This window comes from Rattus rattus, chromosome 15 (genome assembly GCF_011064425.1).
Source record: "Rattus rattus isolate New Zealand chromosome 15, Rrattus_CSIRO_v1, whole genome shotgun sequence".
NCBI lineage: Eukaryota > Metazoa > Chordata > Mammalia > Rodentia > Muridae > Rattus > Rattus rattus.
In genome coordinates, this window is record NC_046168.1 from 7855896 (window position 1) to 7883878 (window position 27983).

The following is a 27983-nucleotide window of genomic DNA, read 5'->3' on the forward strand; positions in this document are numbered from 1 at the left end:
ACAGTATAGCCCAGGGGCCACAAAGACACGTTTGAACAAACAAGGAACTAATAAATAACTAGGCTTGTGGAAGCTAAGCAGGGAAAGGGAGACAGAAGAAGGTAGAGGCCCCGCCTGTTAAATGGGATCATTTTGGAAAGTGGAGATAAACCATGGAGAACACAGTACCCATACCTTAAAGTCTCTGTGAAGTGTCTGGAAACCCCAATTTAGCTGTGAGCCTCTTTAACTGAGACCCCATAGAAAGTGGTAGAGGTGTGTGTGTGTGTGAGAGAGAGAGAGACAGACAGACAGACAGACACAGGGACACATAGAAACACAGAGACACAGAGACACAGAGACAGAGATCCTGGAGCCTAAAGAGAATATGGCCCTTTATCAAATTCTACTGAACCTACCTTGCCAACATCCCCAGAATGCAGCCACATTCCCAAAGCTTCAACACTACTGCTTTGATCCAAGCCACCATCACCTCTCACCTGAATTATTTCAGTAGTCCACTAGGCTTTTGCAACAATCTCTCTGGGGTTGGCTCTTCCTCCTTTCCCAAAGCTCATCTTCCATACAGCAGCCATAAAGATTCTTTTTCTTTTTCTTTTGAGACAGGGTCTCTGTCTGGCCTGTATCCCTGGCTGGCCTGCAATTTGTCACAGAGACTAGGCTGGTCTTGAGTTCTTAGAGATCTGCCTGCCTCTGTCTCCTGCCTGCTAGGCTTAAAGGCATGGGCCACTACCCCTAGCTAAGGGTTCTTTAAAAAAATCTTTTTAGGTTTAGAGAGATGGCTCAGTGGTTAAGAACACTTGCTGCTCTTTCAGAAGACCCAGGTTTGATTCCCAGCACCAACATGACAGCTCACAACAGTCTGTAATTCTAGTTGCAGGGAATATAACACCCCTTCCTCTGGTCTCTCAGGCATGAGGCACAGACATGATGGACATATATATGTAGGCAAAACATTTGTATAAATACACACACACACACACACACACACACACACACACACACACAATCTAACCTGAACCTGGTGGCACAGGCCTGTAATATCAACTGCTTGGGAGGCTGGAGCACTAAATAGTAGACACTATCCCTATCCCTATCCCTATCGTCCCCCCTCCACACTAATGAGCTATGCCTTGAGTCCGACCCCCTTCTGACTTACATATTAGTAAGGGCGCTCCCTTCTCCAGCTATAAGCCTACAAAAGGTCTCCTCCTCCAAGACAAAATTCCATGGATAAGAAAGAGAAAGAAAGGCTGGAGAAATGGCTCAGTGGTTAAGAGCACTGATTTCTCTTCCAGAGGTCCTGAGCTCAATTCCCAGCAACCACAAGGTGGCTCACAACCATCTATAATGGAATCTGATGTCCTCTTCTGGTGTACAGTGTACTCATATAAATAAAATAAATAAATCTTTTTAAAAAACGAAAGAAAGGGGTTGGGGATTTAGCTCAATGGTAGAGCGCTCGCCTAGCAAGTGCAAGGCCCTGGGTTCGGTCCCCAGCTCCAAAAAAAAGAAAAAAGAAAAAAAAAAAAAAATGAAGGAAAAAGAAAGACATTAGCAGACTCTCCCTGAGTATGGCCTGAGTATCTGAGGGGAGTGCCTCAGGCTGCCAAGCATCCCTTGTTGCTGGTGTCAGTGCCAGCTCACCCTCTGAACACATCTCTACCCTTCCTTTACCACCTTCTTTCTAACCTCCTACTCTCTAGCTCCCAGTCCCCTTCTATGTAAAGAAAAGATCTGAGGGGTTTTGGTATTCTCTGCAAGGAACACTTTAGCCCTCGGTCTTCACACGCCTGGATCCTCACACCCATGTCTCATCTCAAATATGGTTTACTCCAAGGAACCTTTCCTCTGCGCTCATTCTATGATATTTCTGTTTTGTTTTCTTACCTAGCAGTTGTCACTACTAGTAACCTTATTTATTATTTGTTTGTGGTTTATTGCCTGAATCATTACACACATACAACTGTACAACCCTTGAAACAGTACCTTAGTTGGCCTGGCCCCTGAGCCTTGAGCAGCCTGGCACACAGTGGCTCTCAATAAATTCTTCATCCATGAACGCATAGAAAGAAAGAGGTTGGGCCAAGAGCCGCGCGCTTCTTCTGGTGGCCACACGAGGGCGCTGCTCCCCCACGGCCTCTATTGCTAGAGCCGCTCCCTAAGACCAAGAGATTATGTTTTTGTTTTTCTTCCAGGGCTCAGGAAAAGTCAAGATGGCAGAGAGGAATATTTGAATCTCTGCGTAGGCCTGGCCTAACGCAGACTGGCCCTGGGGGATGACATGCGGAGGAGCATTTAAGGACAAGGAAGGAAAGGACAATCAGGTTCGTCTGAATAAGAATTAAAACTCTTTTTGGAAGCGGGATTCAGGTGTCTCTGTCTTTCAACTTCCTCGGGTTTAGGATGTTGGTCCAAGGCAGAGGAAGGAGTCACTATGTTACCTATGTGGAGAGAAGAGGTAATTTCAGTCCCCAGAGAAACAGAAACTGGCCTAGGGGCTGAAAAGGCAGGGGAACACCTGTGACCATTCCTTCAAGAATGTATCCGAACCTTAGGGGGTAAATGACTCAAGAAAATTTGAAGGATAGAATCATGAGTTTGGCATGAATAACCCTAAACACACATATACACTCCCCTCCATAACTTCTGCTAAAGTTCGGAAGGTCTGTCCTGACCCATGTCTGTGGCCCCGTTCCAAGAGAACCATAAAATCGCTGAGGTCACCATCCCTGTTACTCAGACCTCATTTCGGCCTCTGAACCTTGGTGCTCAGAACACGGCAGGTTGGTGAAGGAGCTGCCTAGGAACCCAGGGCAGCCTTTGGTCTCCTAGACATGGCCGGGGGAAGGCAGGTCGAGTATATGAGCAGCCCTGGATGTGCGCCCTGGAGTTCAAAGACCTGGTTCTCATTCTGGTGCTGCCGTTGACTTCTTGAGTGTTTTTGGTGAAGGGCCTTGACTCTGAGTCTCAGCTTTCTTTCATGGAAACAAAGCAAGATACAAATCTTCCTGAAGTAAGATGTCAAAGAGCATAAAGCATGGGGTCGTGTGTGTGTGTGTGTGTGTGTGTGTGTGTGTGTGTGTGTGTGTGTGTGTGTGTGTTTTGTCATTGTCATTGTCATTGTCGTCATCAACTTTGTCATCCTAACATGTGTGAAGCCTCTTTCTGATCCTTATCACTCAATAAACTGGATTTGGTGGTGCATACCTATAATCTCAGCACCATTTGGGAGATGTAAGTGGGAGATTTAGAACTTCAAAATTATCCTTGGAGGCCAGTTTATAATACGAAACCCTGTCTCAAAAAAAAAAAAAAAAAAAAAGCCAGGCTGATGCATTCTTTTAATCCCAAAGAGGCAGAGGCAGGGGCAGGGGCAGGGGCAGGGGCAGGGGCAGGGGCAGGGGCAGGGGCAGGGGCAGGGGCAGGGGGGCAGGGGCAGGGGGCAGGGGCAGGGGGCAGGGGCAGGGGCAGGGGCGATTTCTGTGAGTTCGAGGCCAGCCTGTTCTATAGAGCTAATTCCAGGACAGCCAGGGCTTTGTTACAGAGAATCCTTGTCTTGAAAAAATTTTTTTTCACACTTTATTTTTATAATGTCTGCTGTAAACATTTTTTTACTATCCTGAAAATGAAATTCAAATATAATACCCTACCTGTACGCTTAGTCATAAAATAAAATCAACACCCGGAGGCAGGCACATTGGAGCATCTTTAGTTCCAGCTACCCAGGGGTAGAGGCAAAAGGAATGCTTGAGACCAGGAGTTCAAGGTCAGCTTGGACATAATAGCAAAACAAAAGTCATTTCAATGTAAATCTTTCAGTTAAGACTGTTCTAGAAATGGCATTGCATACATCTACATGGGCTTAAGGAGTGTGACAGCTATAAATACTGACGAATGCAAACACCACCAAAACGAGCATTCCACTCTAACTTCCTTCCTGCAAAAGCCAAGGAAAAGCTCTTTGTGTTTTGTGTAAGTTAGAAATGGGCTCAAGACCAAGTAGTCAGGCTTACATCCAGGAAGAATCCAGCTGAAAGTTTAAAAGAAGAACGAAATGAACAGCAATGTATTTGTTTGTGTTCTATTTTATGTATTTTTAGAGAGAGAGAGAGAGAGAGAGAGAGAGAGAGAGAGAGAGAGAGAGAGTGTGTGTGTGTGTGTGTTAAGTTCACTGTGTTCATGCAGTGAGTGCCCTTTTAGGCTAGAAGACGATATTGGATCATCTGCTATTAGTCGTGAGCTGCCATGTGGTTGCTGCGAATTAAACCCAGGTCCTCTGGAAGAACAGCCAGTTCCCTTAACCACTGAGCCATCTCTCCAGCCCCTTCTTATTGTTTTGTTTTTGTTTGTTGGACTGGGTTTTTGTTGTTGTCGTTGTGAAATTTCTCATTCTTTGAGAATTTCCACACTATGTATTTTGCTCATAGTTACCCCCTCTCCCCTCCCGCAGCTCCTCCCAGGTCCTCCCTAACTCTCTACGCACCAACTTCCTGCCCTGCCTGTCTGATTTGGAACTCATCGAGTCCATATGTGTTGACCGATTAACCACTCAGGGCACAGGGTCTGCCCCGGACATGCCAGGTGTCACAGCATTGGACATTCATTCCCTTCCCTAGAACTCCTCGAACACGGGCAGCTCCTCAGCTAGCGCTGGGACTGGGTGTCCACCTCCTCTCCTCTATGCTGGGATTTTGTCTGGTTTGTCACAATTACTGAGTTCATATATGTATCTGTCCTGTTATATCTACAGAAATATTGTTGCCTTGAAGTCATTTATCACCCCCGGCCCTTACAAATCTTTCTGGTCCCCTCTTCTGCATAGGTCCCTGAGTCTTGAGGGAGAAATCCGCTCTAGACTTTCCATTTAGGTCTGAGGTCTCTTACTGTTTGTTTAGAATTCCTGGCCTGGAATTCCCTGTGTAGAACAGGATGACTTTGAATTCAATAGAGATCTGTCTGCCTCCTCCTTCCATGTGCTGAAATTACAATATAGAGGTGTATCATTATACCATGGCTGTGTAGACCTGACCTCCCCTTTTCTCACAGATTCCTTAAAATTCCTGTCCAAAAAAAAAAAAAAAAAAACCAAAACAAAACAAAACAAAAAAACCTCCCTTAAATTCCTAGAGTGTCCTGTAGGGGGCAGCATCTCTCCCTTCCTAAACCATTGTCTTAGACCAGCCGTCACTGTAAATGGCTGTTAAACTGTTAAATTGCTGCCCTGTCACTGCATACCAAAGAGAAACTGAACATGCACATTTCCGGCACAGAGTACGGTAAGACTGCATTCCAGGGTTAAGCATTGGAAAATTAACAAGAGTATTGACTTATTCACTCAGAGCTCTGCGCTTTCCTAAGCACTCCAGAAACGATCTCCTTCCATTGTCCCAAGAGCTCGGTAAGCAGACTATTAGTCTCACTACTTACAGGCAAAGAGGCTGAGTCGCAGATGAGAGCTATTGTGCCTGTAGACTGGCCACTGTACACACTCCAGAGATTGTCTCAGCAAACCTTTGAGAGCACCTGACAGAAAACAACACATGATAGACCTCCAAGGCCAGTGCCTAGACATGGCCTGGTTGGTTGAACCTCTCATTTTTTCTATGTGAGGAATCTAAGGCTTGAAGAGGGGGGTGGGTTGTTTGAAAGAGGAGGAATCCTTTGCTCCCTTCCTGCTAGCAGAAAGCCATCTGTGTCAGGGAATGGCTGACAGATAAAGTCACAGAAATGCTGTTGGAAATAGAAACAAATGGGAGGGGATGGGGAACATTATAAATGTCCTTTCCTGCTGAGTGTCCTGATTTTCTGGATGTTTCTACCAAAGCTTCTTCCTATCACCTCCGTTCCTATTCTTTATGCTATTCGTATCCTGGCCCCAGTCAGATGCCAAAACACATCCGTGCCAAGGTGTGTACAGAGTCTTCACTACCAAATGCCTGAGGCCAACATAAGGAGGTGCAGGGGACCCCAAAGACAGGCCAGAATCCAACATTTTAAACTTCTCTCTCTTTTTTTAATATGTATTTATTTATTTCATGTATATGAATACACTCAGATTCCATTACAGATGGTTGTGAGCCACCATTGTGGTTGCTGGGAATTGAACTCAGGACCTCTGGAAGAGCAGTCAGTGCTCTTAACCGCTGAGCTATCACTCCAGCCCTAAACTTCTCTTTTAAAACAAGATTACTTATTTATTTTGTATAATTTCACTGTAGCTGTCTCCAGACACACCAGAAGAGATCCCATTACAGATGGTTGTGAGCCACCATGTGGCTGCTTGAATTTGAACTCAGGGCCTCTGGAAGAGCAGTCAGGGCTCTTAACCACTGAGCCATCTCTCCAGCCCCCATTTTAAACTTCTAAACATTCTAAAATTGCTTGGCCAGCTGATTCCCATACTATAGGAGACCAAGAGGGAACAGTGACCCTTCAGCCCAACCTTGAGTTTGGGTGAGTCTAGCGTCTTGGTTGTGAAAGCATCCCCTAGTAGAACATCCCAGCCCCCACCCCAACAGGGCCCCCGGGGCTGCTTAGCATGCACTTCCAAATCCTCTAATCACAAGCTTCTGGATGAGCTCTGAACCAGAACTGCTGTTCTTGGGTTGAGGTTCGAAACCTGTAGATTTCCTGCCTTGTTACCATGCATGGCCATCTCCGGTACTTCATCTCTGGGAAAGGCTGGTCCAGGATAAAGTAGTATTTTCAGATGAGCTACCCTAGACAGTCACAGAACTGCCTCAGCAAACCTTTTGATAGCAGCGTGACAAGAAAAATTTTAAAAAAAAAGAAAAGATAAAAGCATGCTGGGGCCTCCCTGGCCATAAACACCACCATCGTTTTAACCCTTCATCGTTTCAAATGAGCAGGCCAGGGCTTGAAGCAAGCAAGGCAAAGCACAGGATATGTCAAGTGCGTGGATATATATCGAATTCTTCCCTTGGGAAGAAAAAAAGAGGAAGGAAGGGAGGAAATGAATCTGTTTGTAGTAACGGCTGTCATTAGCCACCTACGGTATATTGGGCATCGTGTTCTATTTTATACCCATGACCTGATTTATTCAGCACAAGAGCCTATGATACTTGCTGTCCTTGTCCTGTTTCAGACGTATACAATATGTATAAGAAGACACTGAATAATTTGCGGTAGGTTAGAAAGGTGAGAAAAGGGGCTTGGGAGATGACTCATCAGGTGAGGACATCTGCTCCCACACCTGATGGCCTGAGTCTGGTACTGGGGATCAACATGGAAGGAGAGAAATGGCTCCAGCAAGCACTTCACCACTAACAAGTGAGACAAGTGGTTGGGGAGATGGCTCAGCGGTTCAGAGCACGGACTGCTCTTCCAGAGGTCCTGAGTGCAATTCCCAGCAACCACATGGTGGCTCACAACCATCTGTAATGGGATCCAGTGACCTCTTCTGGTGTGTCTGAAGAAAGAGACAGTATATTCACATACATATAGTAAATAATTCTTTTTTAAAAAGTCATTAAAAAAGAAAAACGTTTCTACTTTAAAACAAAACAAATAAATGTAAAACAAAGCCCTAACAAACGAAACAACCACAAATAAGCATGAAAATTTGAACTCACACAATTGATCCGCTTCCCTAACCACTAGGCACCGTTCAGTTCAGCCCAGTCAGGCAGTGACTATGGTCCCCAGGAAAGCTGTTGATGTTATTGTGTGCAGAGGCAAAGGGGAAGTTTCTGTCTTCTCGTCCACTTGCTCAGGTAATCATGAGCTAGAAATCCTAGCTGGTTGACCTTGCACCGTTCCACACATCTATGCACTCTAACCCTTTAAAATGAGAGCGGCAATACTAGCATATTTAATGCACATGAACACATAGCTCAGATTTCCTCTGCCCTGAGGTTCCAATTGCAAAGGGTTTCCTGTTTGAAGCCAAGGCCTTCCTCAAAATCTTGATATTTCTGTCTTGGTCTCAAGTGCTGAGATTATGCAGCACCATGCCTTGCTCTACATAACCCCTCGTTTGTTTGTTTGTTTGTTTGTTTGTTTGGTTTTATATAGTACAGGGTCCTATACATGCTAGACATGTGCTCTTCCAATGAGCTACACTCCCAATCTGGAGTTTGGGCCTTTTTATTTGTTTGTTTTGTTTTTCAGAAGAGGGTTTCTCTCTGTAGACCTTGCTGTCCTAGAACTCTCTCTGTAGACCAGGCTGACCTCGAAATCAGATCTGTTTTGCCTCCCAAGTGCTGGAACTAAAGGTGTTCGCCCCCACATTTTTTCTTTTTTTTTTTTCCGGAGCTGGGGACCGAACCCAGCCCTCTACCACTGAGCTAAATCCCCAACTGGCTGGGTCTTTTTATCGTTAAAGTATTCCCTGATGATTCCAATGCACAACCAGGTTTAGAGGAAACCATTTGCAAGGTGTGTGTAGCAGCCCACAGAGGGGAAAGGATCATGATTGGTCCCTCTCTGAGAGCCGCAACCCCCCACTCCCACGCCCGTTTCTCCCAGCGCCTCCACACACACTGGCCTGAAAGAGTTTTCTTCGAATCAAGGACTCGATGCTTTAGCAGTGAGTCAGAGCCCTTGGAGTCCCAAGGAGCCTGCCTGGAACCAGCCTGAGCTGGGAACAGGGTGCCGTGGGTTCTGCTCTAGATTAGCTCCCTTTTGACTCACTACTAGCAAAAGGCTAGTCAGAGCAGCCTCGGTTTGCTCATGCTCAGTCGAGAGTTGAGGAAAGCGGGCTTGCCCATCTGAGCGCTACCTGGGAGTGAGTCCTTAGGTGGTGACAGGCAGAGCAAGTAGAGGAACAAACCATGCGGACAATCTTACATAACTCTGATGTCCCATCCTTATCTCATTTGATCCTCTATGGCGGGGAATAATCCACTGTCCACCCTGTCGTTTTATGTCCTCGGATCTCTGACTGCATTAAACTAGTTTCTGCACCCACCCTCTGCACGGCCGGCAAGACCTGAAATGCTCTGCCCCAGATGGTCACAAATCTGCTTTCTTCTTCTCACCCAGGCCTCAGTCTACCCGTCACCTTTCCAGTTAAGGCTTTGTTAACCCCTCATCAAATCTAAGGTGTGAGTACAGGCACCGGAACACATCCTCTTCTGCACAGCTCGTGAACTCTCTCTGTAAGCACGCACTAACTCTGACAGTGTGCTGTGAACGTTGAGGGAATAAGCCTGATAATGGGGCTATTTCAGGACACATTACGATTGAGATTTTTTGTTTTTGAGACCTATCGTCTTGTAGTCCAGATAGGACTCAAATTCAATATATTAATAAGGATGTCCTTGAACCCCTGACCCTATTCCCTCTACCTTCTAGGATCAGCATAAGGATTTCCCTAACAACGGGTCCTGTTCAACAAGGATACCGACCTTCTCATCAGGCAGTGAACTACATAGAATTGCGGGAATGTCTCCGCTGAACTGTAGATGGCCTATGGCTCTTTCTATAAAGCTGTTGCTTTTCCCACATCCAACTTGCCTTCTGCTGCTGGGATTTCGATGGCCAAACACAAGTGCAAAGTTTCTTAGCCATATTATGTTTGTAAGTAAGCGTGCGTGGGGATGGTGGTGGTTGCAGTGATGGGGATGGTGATGGTACTATTGGTAGTGATGGTGGTAGTGGTGGTGGTGGTGGTGCTTTTGGTAGTGATGGTGATGGTGGTGGTGGTGGTGGTGCTGCTGCTGGTGGTGATGGTGATGGTGATGGTAATGATAGTTTATTTTTCTTTTTGAGACACTAAAGATGGAACCCAGGGCTTTGCACATGCTAGGAAAACTCACTACCACCAGTTGCATTCCCAGCCTGTAATTTCATTTTATTTTGCTTAGTTTTTTGGTCGCAGGTTCTCTGCAGTTCTGGGAAGGGAAGTGACTCTCCTAAGTACACCTCAGGTCTTTCGTCTTTTCTCCACGCTCTTCCTTGTAAAACCTGACACACAGACCTGGATAGGGTGAGGCTCCCAGGTGTGATGAAAGCCCGGAGTTGCCCCAACAAAGCTGAGCTGACGTGGTGGTGAGGCAGAAGGACCTAGCATAGGAAGGAAGAAGCAGGCTAGGACAGGAGAGCAGGGCGTGAGTGGTGGGAGGGGGGAAAGGGGAGTGATTTGGTCATGTGTCAGGAAGTGTCTCCTTCCACCCTTCCCTGGGGAGAACCCTGACCCCTAGATGGCTTCAGTTTTAAGATTAAGCACTTGCTAGAGGAAATGAGGTGTGGCTGGGGTGGTGGCCAGCTGCTGACCTGCTAAGGTCCTGGGCCCGATACTGAACATCAAGAGGAATGCCTAGGTGGCTTTGGGCCAAATAGGTGACAAGTAAGATTCCGCCTGAGAACAATTTGACTACACAATTGGACCCTGACACCTGGCCAGACTGGGTGCCATGAGACAGGAGAGAGAAAATGGTATCTAAGGAAACAGAGTAGTCAAGGTTGGATGTCTAGAGACAACAACAACAACAATAACAACAACAATGGCGATAATACGTCAAGTTTATCAAGATTATATCATATCATTATATTATATCAGGCACTGCACTCTATATATGTTTCCTCATTCAGTCCTTAAAAGGCTTTCTGCACAGCAGGCACGGTTATTAGTACTATTGTTATTCCCATTAGAGATCTGTAGAAATTGAGGTTCAGTAAAATCAATTATCTTAGGGTCGAGACATGGCTCAGCTGTTAAGAACACTGGCTGCTCCTTCAGAGGACTCAGGTTTGATTCCCTGCATCCGCACAGGGGCTTACAACCATCTGTAACTCCGTTCCCCAGGAATCTGTGGGCGCCAGGCAGGCATGCTGTACACAGACGTACATGCAGACAAACACCAATAGACATAAAATAGGGTAAATTAACCCTCTTCCAACAAATAGAGTCAATTATCGTGTCCAAGTTCACACAGTAAGTAGCAATTCAAGTCTGTAGACCTGGACGTTCACTGTGGAAACCTAGGCCTGGGAGTGTAGCTGGGGAGAATTAAGAGGGGGAAGCCAAATTGACCCCTGAGAAAGTGGGGGTGGGGTAGGGAGAAACAGTGGGATAGACAGTGTATAAATAGTAGGCCTGTTTTTATCCCTACACAGGGCTGAATCAGGCAAAGTGCTCTCTGTCTGGCACAATTTGAAGGCTCTGAATGCCAACCCAGCCCTGTGTCAAACTCCCTACCCAGCACGTCCCTGGGAGCTGAAATACTTACTGAGGGAGTCATTATTTGAGTCAGGACATTGACTCCAGACGACCCCCCCCCTCGTAAAAATACAACAGTTGGAAAAGAAACACATCAATCTGGCACGGGTCGCACACACTCGTCGAGGTTAGCTGGGTAGGTCCTTTGAGAGGAGAGCTAATGTTTGAGAGAGTGGTCTTAATATCCAAGGGAAAGTATGAGGCTTGTCCTATAATCTGTGTCTCTCTGATTGCAAAAGCCTGGGAACTATATCGCATAGCTCAGAAATCCTAAAGTAGACTATGTCCCTTGGGGAAAGCAGTGGAAGCCACTCCTAACTTCCTTTGCTGTTGCTGGATTGGCATCAAATGATTGCAACTTTGTGTCTGGTCACTTTGCCCTCAGGAGACCAGCTGGCATTCGTGTTTCTAATTTTTACACGATAAACGAATTATTATTTACTGCTTGGTATCTTCAGAGTGCAGATACCTAATGTGGAACGGGGACTTGTCAAAGATGCAGGGGCAGAGGCTAGGAACAGCTAGCTCTCAGATCACCTTTCGCTAGACTGCACCGAGACCCGCGTAGGAGGAAAGGTAAGACCCTGTATTCGCCACCTGCTGGTCATTCGCCCTACATCCACACTCCAGTCACCGCTGCTCTGGCCTGGTCCCAAAAAATGTGAGCGCCTCCCGGTCCTCCCGCCGCGACTGCCTAGTCCGGGGCAGCGTTGTCGGCGCCTCCAACCGGGCTGGCTTCCCGGCGCGGGAGGGGGAGGGGAGGGGGCGGCGCCGGGTGGGGCGGGGCTCCCACTCCTTCCCGGGAGCCTTATTCCCGGCCGCGCGCTGCGAGCGAGCGCTCAGTCGGCCCCGGGAGCTGCACGCGGCTGGTTGGCCTGACGGACCTTCAAGGGCTGGAGCGGACGCGCGGACCGACTCTGAACAGACATACTAACCGCGGCCGCAAGGTTCCCAGACAGGATCTCAACGAGAAGCAGGCATCGGACGGTGCCTAGTGGAATCTCGCTGTCCTCCGCCGCCTGGCCCCGGTGCAGGCATCCAGCGGCCGCCGCATCCAAAGTGATCCGCTGCCTCCCCGTCTCCGCCAGGCTCGGGACCATGAAGCTGCTGCCGTCGGTGGTGCTGAAGCTCTTTCTGGCCGCAGGTAAGAGCCCCTGTCTCCGAGGTCGGGGGTGGGGTGGGCGCCGTGCGGGGGACACGTGGGAAGGTCGCTGCGGCGCCCCCCACCCGCCAAGCGGGCCACTTGGTGGGGCCCGTGCGCCCTGAAGGGCGGGCGTGGACCTCGGTGGCGTGGTAGAGCGGGGTCTTAGTGAGGCCTCCTCTCTTTTCTTGTCCAGTGTTGTCCGCGTTGGTGACCGGTGAGAGTCTGGAGCGGCTTCGGAGAGGTCTGGCGGCAGCAACCAGCAACCCTGACCCTCCCACTGGAACCACAAACCAGCTGCTACCCACGGGAGCTGATCGCGCTCAGGAGGTCCAGGACTTGGAAGGGACCGATCTGGACCTTTTCAAAGGTAGGTGTGGAGTTTTACTAAACCTTAGATGCTGTTCGCAGCTGAAGAATACCTAGGCCTAAGATTTATGCTTTGGCCCCCAACCCCAACCCCGGGGGGCTGAGGGATGTTTATCGAAGACTTCAAGGAAAAGCTTAAGGCCTGACTGAAGTTGGGGTTCTGGAATACAGTCAGGTCATTCTTGTCCTTGGTCTCACCTGGCGTGGGATCTTACTTTATATTTTGGAGCAAACTGAAGGAGGCAGGTTGTCCTCTGAGGTAAGCTAGATGGTAGAAGGAAGGCATTACAGAGATGCTTTCTCTAGAGTTTCTATGCCTCCCCCCTAAAAAAAAGTGCAAGTCCTATTTGCTCTATGATTATATATGTGATGATTATATATAAAGAGTTAATAGAGTTCTCGGCCTCAGGGCATCAGGCCTGGTTTGTTAGCGTGTTTTGGGAATTGTGCACAAGAGACTTGATTTGGGTTTGGGGTATTGGCCCACGGGGAAGAGTACCAGTGACAGAACAAGCTTTGTGCACGGGTGCTTCATAAACTGGGGGACGGTGAAAGTGTGCAGTGATAGTTTTCTTTACCCCCTATCTCCAGGCTGGAGAAAGAGGGCAGTGAGGAACTCTTAGCTTTGGTAGATGAAGTCAGCACCCCTGCCACTGGCTGTAAATGGTGAATGGTGGGGCCCTGGGAAGCTGTTTTGAAGTGGTGTGGGTCTGAAACTTGTAGACTCCCACTTGAATCCCTAAGGAGACTCCAGGAAGAAAGAGTATGGTCCTATAACCTGTGTCTGGGGTTGAGCACAGGGACTGGGCAGAGTCCAGAACCTGAGGGCCTCCGTGCCTCTGGCCACTAGCAGTGATTCTCAGAGGCAGAGCCAGCCGGAAGCCCTGTGGGCCCCGGAATGACTATATTTGGTTGGAAAGAGACACACCTGCTCAGCCCCACCCGCTGCTTAGCATGCCTGCTCCTCCTCACGCAAGGCTTCCCTAGGTTCTCTCTCCGTTTTGCAGTAAGTCAGGAGTCTGCTCTAAAACTGAGAGGCTGGGATCCCACACATCAGCCCCTCAACAGTGGCCCCTTGGGGTCACCCATGTCCCAGAAAAGTCTGGATTCTCCTAGCTCTCTCTCGGGCTGGACAGGGCTGGGCATGGCTGTGACTCACCTCCCACCCACATGGCTACTCCTCTCACCTCTGCCAACCTGACTCACTGCTCCCTCTCCTCAGCCAGAGCCTAACTTGTCAGTCTTTCTGCATCTCTCTCTCTCTCTCTCTCTCTCTCTCTCTCTCTCTCTCTCTCTCTCTCTCTCTCTCTCTGATTGCCTTGGGTTCTGCGCGTTGCTCTCCTTGGAGTCCTGATAACTAGCTTCCTCTGGCCATCTACAACACCTTCTGGGCGGTTAAAAAGCCTGGCACAGGACCAGATAGCACTGTTCTAATACTAATCCTGCAGTACCCCAGGGCAAGTCCCTGCCTTTTGGGATCTAACAGTTTTCATCATGAAAATGTCCTGGCATTCTTGAAGTCTGACTTATCTTGAGGATTCTATGTCCCTAGTATGACCTATCATGTTCATCTTTCTGCACTCAAGCTATAGGTATGGACAGTAAGCACCTTTTGTCTCTCAGGTTTAGGGATAGGGAAGGCTGGAATCAGACTCCTGGGCTAATGGCTAGTCCCTGATAGCTGTGAAGTTACCCTGTCCCCATATCTACAGTCTAGAAAGAAAGGGGGGGGTGTTACCATAATCCAGTTCCTTCTGGACAGTTCCTTGTACATATTGTAACGCCCCTCCCTATCCCAGGTTTAAATAAGACATTTGAGGATAAATATAATTGGATGTTTAAAAGGTGAACACATGGTTAAAGGGCATAGGGCAGGGCATATATCTTGCCCAAACTCAAAAAGAAGTAAGGCCTTTTATGTCAGAGTTGGCTTGTTCTCTGTTTCAGAGCTAGGTTCTGCACCAAACCCACTCCCCGTGGCCAATGGGAGTTCCAGAAGAGAGGTTCCAAATCTATATTTCTCTCAATTTAGAAGCTTCCTACCCCAAACAGCCAGATTCCTTCTCCCAAAGCAATTTTTGTCTGTGACACGGTCTTCCTGCAAGTGGGTCACTGAGTACAGGACGAGGAAATGAGTCTACAATAGAATCAAGCACATGGGGGATCACAGATGGGGGTGGGTGGGGGTAGAGAGCAGGCAGAGCGCAAATGCGAGTGCCAGGCTGGTGGCTTTGTGCTGTGACCTGCAGTTACTCCGGCTTTCTTAGAACAAGGCCATTCTTTCTTGGGACTGAACCCAACCTCTATTTCCTCTTAAAAATTTCCTCTTTCTGGTGGTTCTTAAAGAGCGTTCCCAGGCCTCTGACTACAGGTGGGATCAAAGAGAGTGTGCATCTTCATGGGTTGGGGGGGGGAGGGTATCCACCTGTAATTCCATGTTCCAGGTTCTGGGGGGGGGTATCCACCTGTAATTCCATGTTCCAGGTTCTGGGGGGGGTATCCACCTGTAATTCCATGTTCCAGATGCTGGGGTGGGTGAAATGGAAGTCTGAGGTCAGCCTGGCTTATATCTGGAGATACTTTTTCAAGGGACAGAGTAGAAATGCTTCACTCGTACCTTTTTTCCTGCAGTTGCTTTCTCCTCCAAGCCACAAGCCCTGGCCACCCCAGGAAAAGAAAAGAACGGGAAAAAGAAGAGGAAAGGCAAGGGGTTAGGAAAGAAGAGAGATCCATGCCTTAAGAAATACAAGGACTACTGCATCCACGGAGAGTGCAGATACCTGAAGGAGCTCCGTATTCCCTCGTGCCAGTAAGTGCTTCTCTCCTAGAACGGATGTCACTGTCACACTGCCAGCCACACGTTCTGTTTGTCACTGTTCCTTGAATTCATAATTTCGCCCAGTTTCTTTTCAACCTCTGGGAGGAAGTTCAAGGGAAGGGACATATTTTTAGTCAGCGGAAGTCCCCACCACCGCCACCACCAAAAAGGATGTAATTTCCTGTGGCATGGGTTTGTGACTCTCCTTAGTCCTTCAGGGCATTTCCTCCTGGGTACCTATAAATGAGTGTGTACCCACAAAAGCTAGCACTTGGGGAGGAGGGCTTTCGTTCCCGGACCCTCCTCTGGGGAGGAGAGCTGATAGGGAACACAGCAGAGTGGGTCCCTGGCAGCTGATAGGAGGTGCCTTAAGTCACGTGCTGCGTGGGTGCGTGTACTCAAATGTGTGCATGAGGGCGAGCATGTGTGCCTTGGTCCTCAGGCATGGCAGGACCAAGAGAGGAATCAGCATGCAGAGTGAGTCAGACCCCTTCTTCTTTACTTTTTCACCCAGGCAAGGGATAGAAGGATGTGGGAGACATAGAGGATATCGAGCTTGTGGGCAATGGTGGGTTGGAGAACACTTTTTTGTGTGTGCAGGATTATCAGTGGAACCCAACTTGGCCTGCAGCATCACTGCTCCCTGTCAAGAGTGAGGATGGAGGGGTTGTGGGTTCATTATCCTCTCAAAGGCCAAATCCAGCAAGTGGCCACCTTGGCAACCCCTCAGGGATGACTGTGCTGTTGTTATCTGGAAAGCAAAATGTGGTCACTGTGCCTGAGGCCAATATCCCACATCGGACTACAGATAACCCCCCTCTCCCTTGTCAAGAGAGAGACAGGCTCTTGGAACCCTGTGACTCTTCCTAAGAGACTCTGGACAGCTCAGAATGCTGTTGTATATACACTGCTTCTCCCTGTCAAAAAAAATCTGTCTGTATGGCATCTCTTCCTCCTGTGACTAGCATGGGTCCTTTTAGCTTTCACAAGCACCCTAGTCTTATCTAATCACACACAGCAGATCTGTCCTGTATTTAGCAGCTGGCAGACAGATCTATCCCCACCTACATAGACAGTGTGTCCTTTCCTGTACCGTCCTAGGCAGGAGTTTGGTGCATTGGAGAGGCTTGGTCTAAGAACGGCAGAATCAGCAGGCTGGTGGTAGCACATACCCTTATGCTTTTAATACCAGCACTCAGAGGCAGAGGCAGGGCAGGCGGATCTCTTTGTTCGAGGCCAGCCTGGTCTACAGAGCGAGTTTCAGAACAGCCAGGGCCACTGTCTTAAAAAAAACAAAAATAAATAAAATAAAATAAAATAAGGTAGAGTCTCAGTCTGCTCCTTCCCAATGTCCTGGGACAGGACAGGAAATGTTTGTCTTAAATGTGCAAAATGGCATCATTAACTCAGGGTGGAGAAAGTGACTCTGAGGGTAGTTAAGATGGACTAGAGCCAGGAGTCTGTCTAGCCACACTGTCTGGGGATGTGTCGTGGCTCGGGGTGTTCTGATGAACGGATTTGCAGGGCTTCTATTGATCAGCCAAGAAGCCAGGCTCCCCTGACCTAAGCTCAGAGAACCCAAGAAGTGTGCTTAAGGTCACCTAGTGGCTCTAGGAATAGTGAAAATAATCATTTTGGTATTATTTCTTTGAAGTCTTCATAGTTTACATTGAAATCAAGTTCAGCCCAGCAGGCATGGTGAGCACTTACTCACTCTGTCTGAAGGAATGAAGGGAGACGGTCTTTGGGATTTCCAAAAGCCCTCTGCTGGGGGCGAGGGAGCGGGGGTCAGAACTTTCTCTACTTGGAAAATGAGGAAACCACCAAGAGCAAGGAGGAAGTTATTTGCATGAGATCAACAGCTAAATAAGTTCATGGGAAGAAAATGGGGTCTCACTCCTATCCCAGCATGCTTTTCATGTTCCCAGGGCACGCTGGGTGTTGGCTTTCATCCTCTATCCCTGTCCTTATAGAGCCCAAGCAGAATTTTATGGGGGTCAGCTGTTGTCCTCGAATACCCCTTAGGATTTTACTACTCTAAGAGTCCAACAAGTGTTCAGAAGGCTTTGTGTCAGCTTCCTAGACAGACTTCATGGGGTCGGTTCTTTGACATAGAGATCTTGGTTTTGGGCAATGTGATGTCTGTGCACCCACATCTGTGCCCCTCTTTGTGGCTTCTCTGCTTTAGACCCAGAAACTGCCAGCTAGGGTGTGTCCAGGCTGCTGTGGTGAACTTGAGGCTAACTGGCTTCCTAAACCATCCTGTGACAGCCACCAGGAATAGGGAAATCCTTCTGTGTCACCAGCCAAAAGTTGTAGTCAAAGAGCAGTTTTCTTAGGCTTCTGACTGGCTGCTGACCCAGAAACTGGCTGCAGGGTTTCCTGTGGCTAGAGCAAACCTGGGGGTGGGGGGGTGTTAGTTGGGTTGGGAAGGACTCCGCCGGAAGACAGGCAGGCCTGGAGCTGCTCTACGCACACTGCTCACATGCAGAGAAGCCCCTTCTCTTGACTTCATCTGACGTGAGCATCTTGTTCCTCGGGAAACAGGCTTTACCCTCTGGTTTGATTGTATAATCACTCACATAAGTGTGGCTTGATGCTCCAGTGAGGTAGGCTTTTATTACCTCAGATTTGACATGAGGAAACCAAAGCAATGTGACTTGTCCAGGATCACCTGGCTAGAAATAGCAGAACCATCCCTGAGCTCACCTATTCTGATCACCTCCTGGAGTAGAGGAGAGACATATAAGATTGTGTAGAAGATATCTCTGGCCTCTAGAAGCTTCTGTTGTCATGCAAGTTCTGAAGTGGGTCACAGACGTGGAGAGGAGAAACGTGTCCTAGTTTGATGGATGTGTGTGTTGGCTTGAGGCAAGGCACGTGGTCTCGCCCTGCATCCAGGGATGCTCGGAATGTACTCAACCCCCATTCTTGCCCGGGGAAGCCAGGCTTTGAAGGGAGGGGGAAGTGGGTAATATTAGCACATTTACATTATTATCCTTTTGACTCAGGACAGAGGTGGCGGAGGGATTGTATAACTGAACCTCGGGACTCTGAGGCCAAGTTTTATTTTACCATCTGAGTAACTACCTGTGGGGTTCGAATGGTGGTTTGGAGCTGCAAAACAGATTCGGATTCAATCCCCCCCCCCCCGGCATAGCATAGTTGCTGAGGTCATCCAGACTGCTGGGTTAAACCCAGGCCTCTACTACTCTCTAACTTTGGAACCTTGGCATGTTATTTGTTGGGAGTTAAACCTTGGTTTCTTCAAAACGGGGATGGTAACCTCTACTTCACAGGTAGTCTGACCTTAAATGTTAAATGATATCAAAAGGCCCCAAGTTCAAGCCTCAGCATCAAAGACCAAATAAAGTAATCCTTGTGAAGCAGTTAATAAAAGGCTCGTGGTAGGCCTTTTATTATTTGCTATTTATTATTAAAGCTGTGAATAATAATAATAATAATAATAATAATAATAATAATAATAATAATAATAATAATAATAATAATGTGGTCAGAGAACAGATCACAGTCCCAGGACCTACCAGATATGTTTTGTTAGGGTTACCTGCATTGCTCAAAGGGGTCAAAATTGTAGCTTCTGACCTTGGCCTTGCTGCTTCCTAATTCTAAGACTTGACACATCATTAAATCTCTCTGACCCCTTTTCTCTGTGCACATGATTCTCCAGAGACACTCCCAGGAGCTTCCTTTAGGTCCTAGAAGGATAGGGTTATTGTTAGATATATTTTTCCTGACCCCGACTCAGGGGCCAGACATACTGAAGAAGCTAAGTTAGGAACGTATTCTGTCCTTTGTGGGGCTGACTTCCCTTTATCTGCTCTGTACCCAGAAGTAGGTGCAGGGCAGCCCTAAGGTAGGGAGGGACAGGGATGCAGTGCTACCCATCCTGTGCCCTTGCCAGAGTCCACAGCTCTGCTCCATGGAGCCTCCCAGGGCCCTGCAGGAAGGAGGGATTCCTCTTGGCTCTGAGGCTCCAGGTGCACACCTCTTTCTAGAGAAAACTTGGTTCAGAGTAGGGCCACAGGTTCTCAGCGCCTCCTTCAGCAGCTGCTGGCCTAACATCCCCAAGCTGACTACCTATGCTACTCCAGCTGGTGGGTGAGCAGTTGTGGGGGTGGCACATGAGCAAAGTTAGAGGATCCATGCGAATGCTGCTACCCTGTTGCTGAGTCCTAGGGAAGCCACGCACGGGGCTCCCCCTACATCAAAGGATCTCAAGGGTGCGCAAAGGAAGGGATGTCTTCCTAAGAGCTTTTCCGGAAATGCTTTGTGTTTGAAGAGAGGGTCATCACGTGACTTGTTTCTTGAGCGAGAAGAGCTCTGGGATTGTTTCTGACATTCTTTCCCGCTGTGGCAGGGTGGCTGGGCAGGAAGATGTTATCTGGGGGGTTTGTTTGCTTTGTGTCCTGAGATAAAGGAGACCTGAGAGACCAGCATTCGGAGGCCAAAGGCTGTTTGTAGTTTAGCTCCCAGGTTGGGAGTGAGGAGTTAACTGAAGGAAATGAGAAAAATGATTCCTGGCAAAGGGACAGGGCCTATTAATAGGCTGAGCAGCAGTGGGTTGGGACAGCATGCTGGATGCATTGATGGATGGGCAAGGCTGGGTTTATTTCTGGGTCAGAATGTGGAAGGGCCTCTCTGGATAGAGGGAGTGATGCTGAGTCGTCCTCCGCTCAGTCCATCAGTCCCCTTAAGCAGCGTAAGCAGAGCACGGTAGTAGAGATGCGATACATCGTTAGGCCCACGTGGACTACATCTAAAGTGAGGCCTTCAACTCCTCCCTCTGTGGGTGGGGTGGGCAGAGAGAGAGAGAGAGAGAGAGGCAGAGAAGGTGCATACTCCATTAACTCTATCTTCTTCTTGTTCTTCTAGCTGCCTCCCTGGTTACCATGGACAGAGGTGTCATGGGCTGACCCTCCCGGTGGAGAACCCCCTGTACACATATGACCACACTACCGTCTTGGCTGTGGTGGCTGTAGTACTGTCATCTGTCTGTCTTCTTGTCATCGTGGGACTTCTCATGTTCAGGTGAGCGTTTGGAGCCTTGCAGGCTTGTTTTTCTGAGCCACTCACTTCTTTCTCTCCCCTGGACTTAGAACCTCTCCTTGTACCCCTAGATGTTGGTCTGGATTTTGTGTACTATAGATTTTTTTTTTTTTTTTGGCCGGGCAATGCATGAGACCAGTGTGTAAAGTCCAGAGTACCTATTGCCAGGCCACACAGGTTCTGTTCCTCTGTTCTCATGGGGTTCATTTCCTACCTCTGTGGCCTGGTCACTGCCCCACAGAGGCACCTCTTAAACATTTCTTTCTCTTGGCATTAATGCATGGTTTGGTAGAAAAGGCATGGATAATTTTATTGATGGTAATCTTTCAGCGATTGTACTCTATAAGGATGTTTTGAGGACTAAGTAATGCTAAAATCAATAAAGTCAGGGGTGACGGGTACACTCCTGCTATGAAGCCATCCTGGGCTACATAGGAAATGCTAGTCCAGTCTGGGTTATGAGGTGCTGTCTCTAAAAACATAATTACATACACAAATATATATCTAAATCTTCTGCTGATAGAGACAGGAATCTCTCAGAGAAGCTAAATCCTGGCTAAAGACTCATGAGTTGCCTTACCCTCTGGGGAAGAAATAGATTACCACCAGGGGAGTTCCTTGAGAGGGCTGGCTGTGGGGCCTGCACTTGGTCATTTCTTCACAACTCTTTCTTATTTTCCTCAGGTACCATAGGCGAGGAGGTTATGACTTGGAAAGTGAGGAGAAAGTGAAGTTGGGCATGGCTAGCTCCCACTGAGGAGGATCTGAGCTGAGGTAATGTTCTATCCTTTGTCCTGGGCAGCATGGGCAGACAGGCCAAGGCACGGGTGGGTCTGGGGACTGCTTCAGTGAGTGCTGAATTCTCTTGGTTAGGGGTTTCAGGGGGCAGGTGACTATTGGGAAGTCTGATTTCTAATGCAGAATTGTTTCCAGAGACTTGGTGAGGTGTCTCTGGCTAGGTTGCAAGGTTGTCACACCGCACGCTCCCCATCCTACCCCTCTTTGCATTCCATAAGATTGGTCCCACCTTTAACTGCCTCCCTCTTATGCTTCAGGAGCCTTCAGAGGATGACTACTTCTGAGATGGCGGTTCCTTACAAGTTCTACAGAGGGGAAATACTTCACCAGCAGCCATGAAGACTTCTTCATTCATTCCCAGTTGCTACCCTGACTGGGCCTCCTGTAATTGCTCTGCAAAAATATCAGAGCCTCTAAGTGCCAAACAGACTATGCCCCGCTGGGATCTGGATCAGAAGAAAGCAGGAGCAAGTGAGCCCTTCGGGCCTTCCTGATCCTCCACCACTGAACCCACTGGTTTGTTTAAACACTTAGCTTCTGGATTAAAGTGTCAGCTAGTTTCCATATGCTCCAGGATTTTTGGCTGAAAAAAAAAAAAAAGAAGAGCGGACGAATGAGTGGTTTATGGACTGGAAGAGATCAACAGAGTTGAGAAGCTAAGTGTTCAAGTAGCCACAGGGGATCTGCTGTTTGGACCCTCCAGCACGCTGGATTTGATGAGCTAACTGTGAAATATCTCAAGCCCGAGAACTCTTGAGTTTTGGGACTTCTACCCAGAGGGGAAAAATAACAAGTATTTTGTTGTTTTGTTGTTGTTGTTGTTTGTTTGTTTTTAAAATGCCTCTTAAATTATATATTTATTTTATTCTATGTATGTTAATATATTTAGTTTTTAACAATCTAACAATAATATTTCAAGTGCCTAGACTGTTACTTTGGCAATGTCCTGGCCCGCCTCTCTTGCAGCTCTTCCACCTGGCTCCACACCACACTCCCATCTGCTCTGTAACCCATCTGTAGTAATTTATTGTCTGTCTACATTTCAGAAGATGCCCCTGGAGCAGAGTATCCCAGGGTGGGTTGTGTATGGTCGGAGTGCAGGGATGGATTTGGGCAGAGCCACTCTGTGAGTTGGACTGCAGTCTTGCCTAGGTGATTTTTGTCTACCGTTCGTGTTTTGAAAGCCCAAGGTGCTGATGTCAAAGTGTAATAGATATTGGTGTTTCCTCGTGTCCTCTCCCTGCCAAATCTCAGAAAGATTGGGCGCCCATGCCTGCAGCTTCCCGGTCCTCCATCACCCCGTGTCACTCCCTTTGTGTCAAGACATTACCCTTATCCTGCCATTCTTCTGGTGCTACTCCATGCAGGGGTTGGCAGAGCACAGAACAGTTTGGAGAAGGCATTAGTAAAGAAAAAGGCTGAGGAAGAACAGGGAATTTTGGAGTTGACTATTCTTGGTAACTGATACCTATCACTTAGTACAGAGAAGGTTGGTGGGAGGGAAGGTTTTGGGTAAGGAGGCCACGGTCTCACCAAAACTGTGATGTGTGCTGTCACAGACCCCATGGAAGTTTCTAGTGCCATTTCTGAACTGTTACAACCTATATTTCCAAAACCTGGTTCATATTTATACTTCGTGATCCAAATAAAGATAACTCTTACTCCATCCATGTTCTATTTAATTTTTGGTTTGGTGTTGTTTGTTTGTTTAGGGGCTCACTTTTGAATCCTGGCTGTCCTAAAACTCTCTATGTAGACCAGGCTGGTCTTGAACTCAGATCTGTTGGGCATTACCTCCCAAGTGCTGGGAGTAAAGGCTTGCACCACACCTAGCATGCTTTGTTTTTATATGCATGAGTCCAGAAGTTGACTTTGGGTGTCTTTCACAATTGCTCTCCTTTATTATTTATGTCTTATTTTTTTTGACAAAGTCTTACTACATACCCTGGCTTAGAACTCAGAGGTCTACATGTCTTTGACTCTTGAGTGATGAGATTAATGGTGTATAAGCTACCCTGGCCAGTTTGCTCTTCTTACTTTTTGAGTCAGTCTCTCACTGAACCCAGAGCTCACCAGTTCATTTGGGCTAGACTAGTGGGCCAATGAGCTTCAGGGATTATCCTGTGTCTGCTTCTACAATCCACAGTCTAGAGTTACAGACACGTGTCAGTGTGTTCACTTTTATAAGGGCTCTGGGGATACAAACGAAGACCCTTGTGTTTGCATATTAAACACTTTACTGACTGAGCTTTTCCCCAGACCTGTTCTGCTTGGGTTACCTGGGAATCTGTTTAACACAGAAATTTTCTTTCTTTCTTTCTTTTTTTTTTTTTTTTTTTTTTTTTTTCTTTTTCTTTTTTTTCTTTTTTTTTTTTTTTTGGAGTTGGGGACCTACATCAAGGCTTTTTTTTTCCTCAGGTGACGGCATACCCTGTTGCCAAATCCCCGACCCCGGAACAGTTCTTCTTTGTTGGTGTTATTAGCTAAGAATTTTTTTTGACTGTCTAAATTATTCGAACCAAGCCTAGGACTGTGGTTTTTTTTTTTTTTTTTTTTTTTTATTAACTTGAGTTTTTTTTTATACATTTCGAATTTTATTCCCTTTCCCGTTTTCCGGGCCAACATCCCCCTAACCCCTCCCCCTCCCCTTCTTTATAGGTGTTCCCCTCCCCATCCTCCCCGATTGCGCCCTCCCCCAACAATCACGTTCACTGGGGGTTCAGTCTTAGCAGGACCCAGGGCTTCCCCCTTCCACTGGTGCTCTTACTAGGATATTCATTGCTACCTATGAGGTCAGAGTCCAGGGTCAGGTTCAGTCCATGTATAGTCTTTAGGTAGTGGCTTAGTCCCTGGAAGCTCTGGTTGGTTTTGGTTTTTTGAGACAGGGTTTCTCTGTATAGCCCTGGCTGTCCTGGAACTCATTCTGTAGACCAAGCTGGCCTTAAACTCAGAGATCTGCCTGCCTCTGCCTTCCGAGTGCTGAGATTAAAGGAGTGCACCACCACTGCCTGACACCATAGGAGATTTTCAAGATGTCTCAGTGTCAGACATGTTCATGTACACTATTCTCACTATCCACAACTCCATGATGGGATTCTATTAAGCATCTCGTTTTCCTAAAAGAAGAAACTGAGTCTTAGATTGTATAACTTGCCTAAGAATACACAGTGACCACTTGCTTTGTTTTAATACTCACTACTTCTCACACAAGGAAGACTAGAACTTTAGTATAGGAAGTTTGGCTGGCTGGGCTTGTGAATGTTTGATTGTTAAGCCCTGGATTCGGGATTTAATTGTGTACTGTTCATGTAGGCAGCCATTGCTCCTGGAAGGAACAAGATCTTTTTACCCTGTCCTTTCATGCTCCACAGCCAACCCAAGTGGTTGCACTCTTGTCAGCTATAAGTACGAATGTATGTATGCAACCACGGACCACAATCAACACCCAGTCCAACACACCATCCTCTCAGACCTGGACTCTGAAATGCCTCTTGCCTTCCCACCTTGCTTCTTGGCTAGAATGGTATTTTACTGAAGACATAACTCAGGGCTGGGGGTGGTAGTTCAGCGGTACAACACATGCTTTGCACATAAGAAGTCCAAGATATGAGTCCCCATATATGACACACACATAAATCAGATCTTTTCTACTTTGAAGGTCTTCCCTGTTCACCCTATTGTTCATAGAACATTCCTCAGCATACAAAGTACACACAAAGTATATACATCCTTCCCAAGAGGGATTTTTGTTCCTCCATAGTTCCTAGTTACTGCTAACACCTTCTATTTGTTTACTGTTGATCTGCTCCTACTAGAATGTTGGTCCCATGATGTGGTATTGTTCTCATAAAACTGGGATGCAGGTATTCAGTATCTGTTACATTCTTACATTAGTGTGAGAGAACTGAACTCTAAGCCAAGGCCAACAGGTAGGCAGATTTAATCTAGTGTTGCTCCGAAAGTTGTTCGGTTTACAGAGATGCCTCTGTCAGGGAAGGTGGGCTGGACATGGAGCATGGTGTCCTGGTGAGTTGGAGGCACTAAAAGCCATACACATGTCCTGGGTTGTCCCTCCTTTTCCCCATCTCTCTTTGGAGAGATTAGACATGCTGAAGTTTCTCTGGGAGCCCAGAGATATTTTTCTTTCTTTCTTTTTAAAAAAAGATTTATTACTTTATTTACACACACACACACACACACACACACACACACACACACACACACACACACCACCACACCACACCACACAGCAACTATCTTCAGACACATCAAAAGAGGACATCAGATACCATTACAAATGGTTGTGAGCCACCATGTGGTTGCTGGGAATTGAACTTAGGACCTCTGGAAGAGCAGTCAGTGCTCTTAGCCACTGAGCCATATCTCCAGCTCCCAGAGATTTTTTTCCTTCCTTCTAAAAACCAAACAAAAAAACCAAAGGTGATCAGCAGACTAAACTTACCATTGGACTAAACTATCTTTAGAACTCAGCCCTTGCTAAAGGATACATGGCTACAAAATCAACAGCTCACTGTTTATTTATTTACTTATATTGGAGAAGTACATACATATGGAGGTCAGAGGGCAATTTGCGGAGTTGTTGGAGTCCCAGGGATGGGACTCAGGTCATCAGGGTCAGCAGCTAATGCCTTACCCACTGAATTATCTTGTTGCCCTCCCCTTACTTCCTACCTTCCTCCCTTCTTTCCTGTTTTCCTTTATTTTTCTCCTCTTCCTCTTCCTCTCCCTCCTCCTCTTTCTTTTCTCTTTGACAGGGTCTTTCCGTGTAGCTCTGGTTTCCGTCTTCCTGTCCCAGATTACAAGTGCTGAGATTTCAAATGGTCACCACCATACCTGGCCCACACAGAGAGACCTTGTATGTACTTTGAATATCTTCTTTAAAAACGTATGATTTATTTAATGTATATGAGTACACTGTAACTGTCTTTAGACACACCAGAATAGGGAAACTGATCCCATTAGAGATGGTTATGAGCCACCATGTGGTACTGAGAATTTATTTAACTCGGGACCTCTGGAAAAGCAGTCAGCGTTCTTAAACCTCTGGGCCGTCTCTCTAGCCTAAATATCTTTTTCAAAACTCTGGTCACCAGTGTGATGGCTTATACTGACTGTCAGCTTGGCAAGATCTAGAATTACCAAAGGAACAAAACTCAAGGCTTATCTGTGAGGGGTTTCTAGATCAGGTTAACTGAGGAGGGTAGACCCACCCTAGCTGTGAGCAGCACCATCCCTGGGGTTGATTCCAGATCGATTATTAAAAGGAATGCAAACCCAGTTCCACCATTTATTCCTCTGCTTCTTGACTGAGGATACAATGTATCTGGCTGCCTCAAGCTCTTGCTGCCCTGATTTCCCTGCCATGAAATACTGTGTAAACTGTGAACCACAACAAACCTTTCCTTCTTTCAGTTGTGTCAGGTATTTTAACACAGCAGTGAGACAAGTAACTAATACAACCAGTAACTGCCGATGCTGTGTGATTGTTCTCTCACCCAAGAATTCTACTCCTAGGCATGTATGCAACAGAAACAAGTATCGGTGTTCATCAAGTCTTAAAACAATGATCCTAGGGGGCTGGAGAGATGGCTCAGCTATTGAAAGCATGGGCTGCTCTTCCCGAAGGCCCCAGTTCAATTCCCAGCAACCACAAGGCAGCTCACAACTATATGTAACTCCAGTTCCAGGTGATCTGACACCCTCAGCCAGACAGACATGCAGACAAAACACCAATGCACATGAAACTAATTACTGAAAAGAATCATCTCAGTATTACAATCACTAGGGTATTGTGGGATACTTCCATAATCTTAGGACTTAGGAGGAGAATTATTAGTTTGAGTGTAGCCTAAACAAAACAAAACATAGGACTGGGAGTCTGAGGGCCTGGGGGCCTGGGGGTCTGTAGCTTAGGGGTAAGGTGCTTTGCTGGCGAGCACAAGGTCCTGGATTTGGTCTCTACCACAAACTCCAAGGCCAAGAAAACCCCCACAAAACAAGCCTATTGATATTTAATGGTGAAATGAATAAACAAACTGACAAATTTTGACAATAAAGTTCTAAACAGTAGCGTGGATCAATCTTACAACATTCATGACAGAAGGAGCCAGGCAGGAGTGAGGATATTCTATGTGAATCCAGTTTCATAAAACTGAAAAGCTGAGCCCGTAAAATGACTCGGCCAAGACTGAGGACCAGAGTCTGATCCCTGAGATGAGAACTGACTCCCCGAAATCCTCCTCTGACCTCTGTACATGAACAGGGGCATGAGCCCTGCTCCCTCACAATAACAATGCATGTTACTGAAAATAAAACTAAATTATAGTAAAAAGAAACCAGGAAAGAGACATTGGCTGGAGCCAGCAGTGACTGGAAACAGAGGGAAGACATCTGGTATTCTAATAAAGTTGTTCTATGATCTGCTGCCTGGAATACCCTTTGAAAAAATTCACTGAATATGACTTGCACATTTTTTCCCTGTGTCAGGGAAAAAAATTTACTCAAGAGATTCATTGTCTAATGCGTTATTATTTGTGTGAGGTGAATGCCATGGCACATGTATGAAGGTCAGAGGACAGCTC

The 27983-nt window shown here is 47.1% G+C and overlaps 1 protein-coding gene across 1 annotated transcript; it reads left to right on the forward strand.

Annotated features, from left to right (window-relative positions):
* Positions 1–12007: 12007 nt before the first annotated feature.
* On the forward strand, positions 12008–23047 carry Hbegf (heparin binding EGF like growth factor). The gene is made up of 6 exons (XM_032885793.1): positions 12008–12329; positions 12523–12696; positions 15327–15504; positions 20410–20565; positions 21268–21356; positions 21637–23047. The coding sequence occupies exons 1-5, from the start codon at positions 12284–12286 to the stop codon at positions 21338–21340; spliced, it is 627 nt and encodes a 208-aa protein (XP_032741684.1). The 5' UTR covers positions 12008–12283; the 3' UTR covers positions 21341–21356; positions 21637–23047.
* Positions 23048–27983: the final 4936 nt, after the last annotated feature.

Coding starts and splice junctions, on each gene's coding strand:
- Hbegf (XM_032885793.1), top strand. CDS start 12,284: ATGAAGCTGCTGCCGTCGGTGGTGCTGAAGCTCTTTCTGGCCGCAG. Junction 12,330..12,522: donor GAAGCTCTTTCTGGCCGCAG/GTAAGAGCCCCT, acceptor TTTCTTGTCCAG/TGTTGTCCGCGTTGGTGACC. Junction 15,505..20,409: donor CTCCGTATTCCCTCGTGCCA/GTAAGTGCTTCT, acceptor TTGTTCTTCTAG/CTGCCTCCCTGGTTACCATG.